The 11404-nt window shown below is 39.1% G+C and overlaps 1 protein-coding gene across 1 annotated transcript; it reads left to right on the forward strand.

Annotated features, from left to right (window-relative positions):
• The first annotated feature begins 3949 nt into the window (after positions 1-3949).
• Positions 3950-9384, forward strand: TMEM139 (transmembrane protein 139). The gene is made up of 3 exons (XM_053691771.1): positions 3950-4052; positions 7261-7552; positions 8479-9384. Exons 2-3 carry the CDS (start codon positions 7281-7283, stop codon positions 8792-8794), a joined length of 588 nt encoding a protein of 195 aa, XP_053547746.1. The 5' UTR covers positions 3950-4052; positions 7261-7280; the 3' UTR covers positions 8795-9384.
• The last annotated feature ends 2020 nt before the right edge of the window (positions 9385-11404 follow it).

Below are 11404 nucleotides of genomic sequence, written 5' to 3' on the forward strand. Positions count from 1 at the left end.
AGACAACTCTGCACACAGATTATCCTCAATTTTAATTGACTCCGCCCACTGAACACAACTATGCACACAGATAACTCACAATCTTAACTGTCTCTGCCCACTGAACACAACTCTGCACTCAGATTACCCACAATCTTAACTGACTCTTCCCAATGAATACAACACAGCACACAGATATCCCAAACTTAACTGACTCTGCCCACTGAACACAACTCTGCACACAGATAACCCACAATCTTAACTGACTCCGCCCACTAAACACAATTCTGCACACAGATTACCCACAATCTTAACTGACTCTGCCCAATGAATACAACTCTACACACAGATTACACACAATCTTAACTGACTCCGCCCACTGAAGACAACTCTGCACACAGATTACCCACAATCTTAACTGACTCTGCCCAATGAATACAACTCTGCACACAGATTACCCACAATCTTAACTGATTCTGCCTAATGAATAAAAATCTGCACACATATTACCCACAATCTTAATTTACTCCGCCCACTTAAGAAAACTCTGCACACAGATTACCCACAATCTTAACTGACTCCGCCCAATGAACACAACTCTGCATACAGATTACCCACAATCTTAACCGACTTCGCCCAATGAATACAACTCTGCACACAGATTACCCACAATCTTAACTGAATCTGCCCACTGAACACTACTCTGCACACAGATTATTTACAATCTTAACTGACTCTGCCCACTGAACACAACTCTGCACACAGATTATCCTCAATATTAATTGACTCCGCCCACTGAACACAACTATGCACACAGATTACCCACAATCTTAACTGACTCCGCCCACTTAACACAACTCTGCACATAGATTATCTACAATTTTAACTGACTCTGCCCCCTGAACACAACTCTGCATACAGATTATCCACAATCTTAACTGACTCCGCCCACTGAACATAACTCTGCAAACAGATTACCCACAATCTTAACCGACTCCGCCCAATGAATACAACTCTGCACAAAGATTACCCACAATTTTAACTGACTCCGCCCAATGAACACAACTCTGCATACAAATTATCCACAATCTTAACTGACTCCGCCCACTGAACATAACTCTGCATACAGATTACCCACAATCTTAACCGACTCCGCCCAATGAATACAACTCTGCACAAAGATTACCCACAATTTTAACTGACTCTGCCCACTGAACACAACTCTGCACACAGATTACCCACAAGATAACAAAGCAAATTAGATAATAGAATTAAATTGGAAAGCTGTCTAGAATTGTATTCTTTATTCAAATCATGATTTTTTGGTGGGTTTTTCATGTCCCTTTAAACAGTAAAGACATTGAACCTGAACATTGGTGTATGGTGAAATTGTGGTAGTCAGGGTTAGGAATAGGGTTAAATATTTAGATACCACAGAGGGCTGCAGCACATTGCAAAATAAGGGTACATCTAATATTATAGTTTTTAAATTGCCTTTCTGCCTCCTTTACCTGTTTTGAGCTATGTAGAGCACTGGGCAGATGACAGGTTGTTTGATGTCCAAGGTACCATATGGGTTGGCAGCTTTCTTTACAAAAACACTCAATGATGAACAGTGCATGTGATAACAGATTAGTTTTTTTTATCCCCTTTGACTTCCAATAACACACAGGGCAGTGATTGAACTATCTGTGCCAATAACATACACAACAGTGATTTAACCCCTTGGTGCCAGTAATACCTAGAACAATGAGTTGTATGTTTTTTTTTTTAGTAGTAATACCCCATTGTGCCAGCAGGATCAGCAGTCTTGAAAAATTGCCTTTAATATGACTGATAAAAATGACAGTACATATCCATTTTAGTTTAGTTTGCATAGATGTTACTGGACAGCAAGTTAAAATACTGGGCTGTCGAGTTTTATACTGGGCACTTGGCAACCCTAGAATAATTGGGGTGCATAGTATACCCTAGAACCACTATTGGTTAAATCTCACATCAAATCCAGTCATTTAAGTGCCCATTTCTTTGTTTATATATATTTTATTGAATGGACAGTTGATATACTGGACTATCTGGTTAAATACTGGTTAACTGGCAATACTAAATGCCACAGCCAAATACTGTACATTGTAATGAAAGCTGTTGTACATTAAACAGGTGAAGAGGATACCAAATGTAAAAAAGAAGCTGAGGAGGCTTGTGCACACCCAGCATGGAATGAGCTTGTGGTTGGGCTGGTCCATAGCTGGTTGGTGCTGGTTGACTCTGAATGGGACGGTCGCACCTCAGCAATGGACAGGCTTATCACAGAGCTGACAGGGAGTGACACAGACTCACCTGTTATATCTACATCAGCTGCTTCCTGGTTCACAGGAAAGAGTTATATATACAGAGGTGAGAGGCCGTTACTGGAAAACCCAGGGGGGCACAGACACCAGTAATAAAGGGCTGGGGGCAGAGATAATGCTGAGGAGATCAAGTGAGACAAGGATGTTTTAATGAAGCATTTTAGTGACAAGTACAACACGACCATTTTAAAGTCTCATTGTACCAAGTGCTTTATTTTTTCACAAATTAACTAAGTGAGATAATCACAGAGTTGAAGAAGAAGTTGGATTTTTAAGTTTTGGTTAATAAGAAAAGAAATTTAAGAAAAAAGTGCAGATATTTTTACAATAAGGTGTAAGATGAAGTTATGAACAAACCTTCAGGATTTTACTCATCATGATCATGGTATGGATGGGACACTGAGAAGACCAAAACCTGAGCCGGACATATATACATCTGGTGAGCAGAATGACATTTGCAGCATTTAACACTAAATAAATGCTAGATAAAATGATACATTCAAAGAAAAGATTAGTCTGAGAATAACTTGTAGATGTATCTTTTAAAGTTTCATTAGTTGTTTAAATATTGACAAAATAATTATAATGTTTTAGTGTCTATAAAACAATGGGAGCTGCCATGTTGTAACTTAGGTTACTTTCTCTGCTGTGGCCAATTAGGGACAGTTATTAATAGGTCACTAGAGTGTGCAGCCAATGGTTGTGCTGGATATAACAGTGTTCTGCACTTCCATTTCTATCAAGAACTGAAAAATTCACAATTTCAGAATGGAATTACAAGAAAAAGGGACAAAATAAATAATGAAAGTATATTGCAGACTTTATATATATTGTATATATGTGAGTGGCAGAATCCAGGGATTCTGCCACTCACTTTTGCATTCCCACATCACTCCTCTGCCTCTCCTCATTTGCAGCACACAGTGTACACCTCAGCATGCACACGAGTTATATATTTCTTCTATCTACACACAATATTGTAGAGAAGTATAATGTATCGCTTTTAAGTGAATGGACATTCAATTCTAAGTTGTTGCTTGGGAAAAAGTTCATTTTGATTTTTATACTAATAGTAAGAATGTGTTTGTGTAGCTCAGGTCTGTCTCACTGGATAACAATAATAACTCCCACAATTCTATTGGCAGACAATGACAAGATTGAAAAAATGTGTCTAATGTGGCCCCTAGACACCCCTGTTTTATAGTAATTTAGTAAACAGGACATATTACACAACATAAAACAGGAAAATACCAAATGAACTGCCACACAGCAGAGGTGGTATATAAAGGTAATATAAGTACACATAGAAATAAGAACTGTTTACAATATATCCTACACTACAAGTCAGTCATTACCAAAATATCATTGTGCTGTTAAAAGAACATTAAAATTAAACTTGCAGGATTCAGATAGAAATAGAACAATGTCCAGCAGCACAGTAATGAGTTAAAAAAATAGATTTATTTCAACATATTAAAAATATAGGTACACGTCAGACCTTCTTGTCTGTGGTTTGTACCTATATTTTTAATATGTTGAAATAAATCTCTTTTTTTAACTCATTACTGTGCTGCTGGACATTGTTCTATTTCGTTTTACGTGCAGTTGGTTCGCTGCCTTGAGCTGGCATTGCACACTGCCTATGTGTTTCCTTATGTGTTGCCGTACTGTTTTTTGTGGCGTCTGATGTCACTAGTGTCGGCCCAGGATCGTATGCTGCTGGTGAGTTTGGAGCGGCCTTCTTCTACTCTGCAGGATTCAGATAGACCATGTCATTTTAAGACACTTTTAAATTACCTTCTGTTATCAAATTTACTTTGTTCTCTTTGAAACCCATTGATAAAAAGCATATGTACATATCCTTAACAGCAGCAATGTACTAGTAGAGCTAGCTGCTGTTTGTTGGCTACGCACATATGCCTCTTGTCATTGACTCACCAGATGTGTTCAGCTAGCTCTCAGTACTGCTATGGTGCTGACTTTAACTATGTGTTTAACATATTTTATGGAATTAAACACATAGTTATATACAAGCAATGGTGCAATAATAAATGCTGCACGTTTATGTCTCATGTCTAGTAGCCAAGGGACTAACACTTTACAAAATTACCCTACATCTCTCTTTGGGCTCTTTTCTATTTAAAAAACTTTCTCAATAGGATTTCGCATTAATATAACCTTTTTTTTATTTGAAATGATTTAAGTCTATTAGGTGACCTGATTTGCAGATAGAACCAGCAGTATTCCTATCCTGTTTATAAGAAAACTTTCTGCACTTGTTAATTAATTTTTATTTTTAAACCTCTTTACTGAATCGTGGCTTGCTTTGTACAGTAGATTTTGTTTGAGTAATCTATTCTAGAGCACATAAATAAAATGTTTGATTGTAATTGAAATGATGAGTTTGGACATTATTACAATTAGCACAAAGTCACAGGCAAGGGTTAACTGCACACATCATGTCCTGACCTTGTTAGGAAGTTCAAACATACTACAATGAACACGCAACCCAAAACCAATGTGTGCACTACACGCTTCTTGCCTATTGGCTCCTTTCACATATTTACTAAATGCACAGGAAGGAAATTCAACGTTTCATTATCAATAACAAAACTTAAAGGGACATAACATGAAAATGGAGAATACTCTAATTTATTAAAGCATTTTAATTTTGCACTGTTGCTTTCATATAACTATGTTTTAACCACTGCAAAGAGGTTACATACATAGTTAAAGTCAGCTCAAGAGCAGCAATGAACTACTGGGAGATAGCTGAACACATCTGGTGAGCCAATTACAAGAATAATGTGTGTAGACACCAATCACCAGCTAGCTCCCAGTAGTGCACTTTGAGATAGGTATTCTTTTCAATAAATGTTACAGAAAGAACAAATCAATATGATAATAAAAGTAAATTGAAAAGTCTCTTAAAATGCTCTATCTTAACCTTGAAAGTTTAACTTTTGTGTCCCTTAAAGTGGTTTATGAAATAAACGGTGCCTTTTATGGACTAAAATGGTAAAATAAAGTTAAGCAATAGTTAAGTTGAGATTAATTTTGTTCTATAGAAAATGCTAAAAGATTTAAATGTAGAAATCTAGGTCCACAAGTTTTTACTTGTCCTTAAATGTTCACCTTAACCTTCTTTACCTTGTTTTCCTTACATTGTTTTCCTAACCTTGTTAACTCCCCATTGAGGTTGTTTCACAAAAGTTGTTCCCATGTTGATTCAGCTATGGAATCCATTAATGTCTCCAACAGTCTTATCAGAACCACAGAATCCTACAACATTCCCCTAGATGACCATGAACTCTCCCAAGACCCTAAAATACCACCTACAGATTAACTCAGGGGGTCTTCAATCCCACAAGTACTACCAAAAGCTCCCCAAAACACAGGTCCTTCCTCTTTGCTTTGTGTGGGCTGTCTCTTAAACTCATAGTTGAATCCAATCCTAATTAACAAAATACTTAAATATTACAATAAATGCACCAATTCATCCCAAATACAACACAGATATAAGCAGAAGAACTCCCTTGCTTAAATATGAAGTGAGGATAGACCTTGCAACTGAATATAATTGTTACCATATTTATTTAATCAGTTCCAGCAAAATTAATTTTAAATAGAAACATGTTTGTAATATTCTTGTAATAGCAAAAATGCCCTTAGTAAAAATTATTATTGTTTTAGGGTAATATTTGCATATGCTATGTCTGTCCAGTGCGTGCAAACATTATGCTTACGCAGGGCCTGATATTAAATACCTTATCACTCAGGAGAGATTTTCTAAGAAGTCTCGTCAATACGGCGAGGCCCTTACAAAAAAATTAGAAACACAAATTTTAACTTGAGATACATTTGTGTTGCTATGTAGTTTTATTTATGTGACACAGAGACTCCCACATTACAATACAAGGTCTAAAAAAATCGCAAAGATTTTGAGTGATTTCTCTCTATGCTGACAAGGTTTTGAATATCAGGCCCTCAAGAGCTTGTGCTGGTTTGTACAATGAAAACTTTATATAGTGACATTATACATCCAATCTATGGCAATATGAGCAGGTGTATTGTTTGTAAGTGGGTATACTGGGCATAAACAGCAAATGTACATATGCCCCAAAACACCAATCAATTTACTGAAAGCATTTCTGCTAATACCAATATGCTACAAAATGTTTCTACTTTAAATTTAAATACAGATACAAATCCATAAATCTGGAATTCCAAAATCCAGAATTATTCCAAAATCCAGGCTTTTTCATTAATATTTTTTACAAAAATAAAATGAATAAAAATTACATTTTCCCCCACCAGTAAGTCATAATCTTCTCTGCCTGTGGCTTTGGTTTTATTTTTTGTGTTCTAAAATGCAAATACTAGTCGATATTTAATACAATTAGTATTACCTGTCTGATTACAGTACTGTACTATCTTTCTGAGAGTGCTATATCTACAAAAATAGTGCGTATGATATAAAACTACATTTAGGTTGCAGGTATAAGTTGTATTATTACTGTAAATATTTCCTAAATGGCATAAGATTTTATTCCCTACACTTGGTGCCATCTCCTCTCTAAACTGTCCCATTTTACAGATGCAAATATACTAATCTGAAATCCAAACTATTCCAGATTCCAGGCTTTTTTCTGGTCCCAAGCAGTTTGGATAAATGATTTTACAGCTGTACCAATACACATATTTTAGTTTTGACTATTGTGTCCATTTATATTACAGAAAAAAGGCTTCAGGTTTTACCAGTGAGCAGATGATATAATGAAGGTCTATAAAATACAAAGCAGGGAAAATGTAGATTGCTTTCCACATCCTCCATCATGATTGCTCCCTCTGTAAACCTGAATGTAACTGTATACATTTCTCCATTTATATTTACATATATTTACATGCTATGCACTGTATGTTTCTTTAGCTTTTCCTGTATAACTCACCATGGCTTCTACTAACATGAGAAGGGGCATCCAACGCACCGTAGTGACGCTTGGGCTTGCTCTCGTACTGATTGGCGTGGTGCTGCTCACGGTCTCTGAAAGAGCCTTCATCATGGGCATCTGTTTTTTGGCAGTTGGAAGCTTTGGAATTTTGTGCTATCTGATTGTGACCATTTCATTCTGCATTAAAAAGGCAGAAAGGGAAGAGGATGAAGCCAGCCAGGCTGAGGCCCAGACCCAGAGTGCAAGGCAGCCGCAGGCACAAACCGAAACGTGAGTATGGGAAAGGCTAAGGTTTCACGTCTGTCTCTGCATCTCTGTGATCTCCTCTATACAGAATGACATTAAAACTGAACAGATCAGTTTAATATACAAAGGTTTAAACATTACCAAATAAAGTGGAATTTGGTTAATTTAATTTAATAAATAACTGATGCTTCTCATTAGATGATAGTGTATCAAATGCAATAGGTTTACCAATTTACTTCCTCTATCCTTCCATACATTTTTCTTTCCCTCTTTCCTTATATCCTTCCCTTTTTTTCTCCCTTGCCATTACTACTTCCTTCCTCCCTTCCTTCATTCCTTCCCTCCCTCCTCCTTCCTTCCTTCATTCCTCCCTTCCTCCCTCCCTCCATTCCTTCCTTCCTACCCTCCTTCCCTTCCTCCTTCCTGCCTCCTTCCCTCCTTTCTCCCTCCCTCCATCCCTCCCTCCTTCTCCTTCCTTCCTTCCTTCCTTCCTTCCTTCCTTCCCTCCCTCCCTTCCTTCCTCCTTCCTTCTTCCTTCCTCCCTCCTTCTCCTCCCTTCATTCCTTCCTTCCTCCCTTCCTTCCCTCCCTCCTTCTCCTTCCTTCCTTCCTTCCTTTCTTCCTCCCTCCCTCCCTCCTTCCTTTCTTCTATCCCTCCCTTCTTCCCTCCCTCCCTTCCCTCCTTCCTTCCCTCCTTCCTCCCTCACCTTCCTCACTCCCCACCCTCCCTCCCTCCCTTTCCTCCTTCTTCCCTTCCTTCCTTCCTTCCTTTCTTCCTTCCTTCATTCATCCCTCCCTCCCTTTCCTCCTTCCTCCCTTCCTTCATTCATCCCTTCCTTCCTCCTTTCTTTCCTTCCTTCCTTCCTTCCTCCTTTCCCTCCTTCCTTTCCCTCCTTTCCTTCCTTTCTTGTCTCATCTTGTCCCTCACCATTTTCTGGTTCCTCTCTGCAGGGACACAAGGCAGTTTGATGCCCCCCGCTATGAAGATGTGATACTTTACAGGTCAGCCACAGTATGGACAGTGACACTTGGACCACCACCAGGCCCAGATCCTGAACCCCCTCCATATAGTGCATTAGCCAGCGGTAGGATGGAGGCAGTTGGAGATTTGAGACTTCATCACCCCACTTTGTACAGAATCAGTTCTGACATCCATGAGTTCAAGGGAGTTTTCACCGGTGAGAGACATCTAGAGCCACTGACCCCTCCTCCCTCCTATGATGAGGCTTTCAAACCATGGGATGATGTATTTGAGCCATCTCAGTGATAGAGGATAGTCTTTAGGACAGTGTGATTAATGTGATGCTCTGAAGGATGTGTATGTACGATAGCTAGCAATTAGATTTATGCTAGACAATATGTAAGATAGAAGAGATGCAGGATACATGATAGACAAGATTCTGCAGGACAGAGTGACAAAAACTACCCACTGCAAACTACATGAAGAGCAATGCTTTGCAGGGCAGAGTGACAGATGACACCTGTTGCAGGATACATGAAGAAAAATGCTCTGCAGGACAGAGTGACAGATGATACCCACTGCAGACTATATGAAGTACAATGCTCTGCGGGCAGAGTGACAGATGATACCCACTGTAAATTATATGAACAGCAATGCTCTGCAGGGCAGAGTGACAGATGACACCTGTTGCAGGATACATAAGGACAATGCTCTGCAGGGCAGAGTGACAGATTATACCATTTGTAGGATACATTAAGACAATGCTCTGCAGGGCCAGATATTCATTGCAGGATATGAATCATAAAGTTCTACAGGGTAGATTGACATATGATTCCCACTGCAAGATACATGCAATATTCATTACTCTGCAGGAAGGATAATACCCACTGTATGATATGTGAAGTGTGCAATGTGCTGCAGGACATATTATACCCACTGTATAATATGTGTAGGGTGTAATGCTCTGCAGGGAAGAGTGACAGATAATGCCGGCTGAAGGATACATGAAGGACACAATGCTTTGCAGAGACGGATTCATTGTGCAATGCGTTAGTTTATATAAAATAATATTTGATGCCCTACTAAGTATTGCAGAGCTCAATGTAGACTGTGACTAAGGAGAAATACTCTTGAACATCACAGACATGGTGGTCATTAAAGAGGGTGCTCTGAAGGGCACTAGATGAGACCTAGGGAGTTATCAGTGTTTTTATTAACAAAGGAACAAACAGAAACTGCCATGTGAACAAAATGTATCAAAGAAATATTTGTTCTTATTAATACCCTCTCAGGTACCTGATCCCCTGCCTCAGAACTTCAGAAGCAGCATCTTGTCACACGATCTGATAAAGAGGAGCACATCTCACTGATGCACATAAACTTTTACTCTTTCTATGAACAGAAGAGACGTCACTAAGAACAAAGAGACTTAACACCTAGGGGCCGATTTAACAACTGCCAAATGGCCCCTAATCACCCTGTTTCTGCGCGAGCCTTCAGGCTCACCAGAAACGGGATTTAAGAAGCAGCGGTCTTAAGACCGCTGCTCCTTAACTCGTCCTCCACCTCTGAGGCTGCGGTCTGCAATCCGCCCGATTGTGTACAATCAGATTGATTGACACCCCCTGCTAGTGGCTGATTGGCCGCAAATCTGCAGGGGGCGGCATTGCACAAGTAGTTAACCAGAACTGCCAGTATACTGCGGATCATGTCTGCCAGACATTGATAAAAAACATTTTTTTACTATTTATTTTTTTACATTATGATATCCTCTTTGAGGTCACTTTGCACTTTACCTCAGAATGTACATACCTATAGCTGAAGGTGACTTGTCTCCAACCCCTGCATCACATGACGCTGGAGGGCAATGATAGTACAGCCTAACAGGGAAGCAAACAATGTGATATGCAAGACAGACACACCCAATTACTTGACAAATTCCACCACCTGAGTGTGAGTCAGCAGACTGAGCGTCTGAACCTGAGTGCCTTTTATAGTAACAAATGCTGCGTGTGGAATACCAAGAAACTGACACTAAGTAATCCCATTTACACACTTTGCAGACATTGTTTTCAGTTTACAACTAATTTAACTAATTTATCAACAGAACTGCTTTGTTGATTAAATGTGTAATGAGCTAGAATGTTTAAACATGATATAAGTGTATATATATTTTTTAAATTTAAGTGTATATAGCGTTTTTTATCTAATGTTCCTAATGAGGCAGAAATGCTTCTGATAATATATACACAAATACATTAATATTGAATAAAACATGGTATACAATATGTTTAGATACCAGATTTGAATCTAAATGAGATTGATGTGCCTTACTATGTAAGCCAGAGGATCAAAGCCTTGAAAGTAAGTTGTACAATTGGTAAGTGAGAGAATTGCATCATGAAGGGTGCCGAGACAACTGTACATGTGATAGGTGAAAAGTGCCAGGTTAGGTGATGATCAGATTTCAAATCAAAACCCACCCATGGCATTGAAACCCCTGTCACTTAGACATCCAGATCAGACCTAAGATCAGAACACCACTCTGCAGCCCCACTTTCAACCATATGCCCACATCAGACCCCAGATCAGAACACTGCTCTGCAGACCCACTGTCAACCATATGCCCAAATCAGACTTTAGATCTGCAGCCACCGCTGTCAACCATATGCCCATGTCAGACCTCAGATCAGAACACTGGATCTGCAGCCACACTATCAACCATATGCCCACATCAAACCTCAGATCTGCAGCCCTCATTATCAACCATACAGCACCTGTCAGTTATATTCCCACTTCAGGTCTTACATTGAACCTCATAGCCCTACAGCCCCTTTCAGTTATATGTTCATATCGAGACCCCATATTGCTACAGCTTCTGTCAGCTATAGATTAGACATCAGATCTGACCCCTGT

The sequence above is a fragment of the Bombina bombina genome, chromosome 9 (assembly GCF_027579735.1).
Source record: "Bombina bombina isolate aBomBom1 chromosome 9, aBomBom1.pri, whole genome shotgun sequence".
In the NCBI taxonomy this organism is placed as follows: Eukaryota; Metazoa; Chordata; class Amphibia; order Anura; family Bombinatoridae; genus Bombina; species Bombina bombina.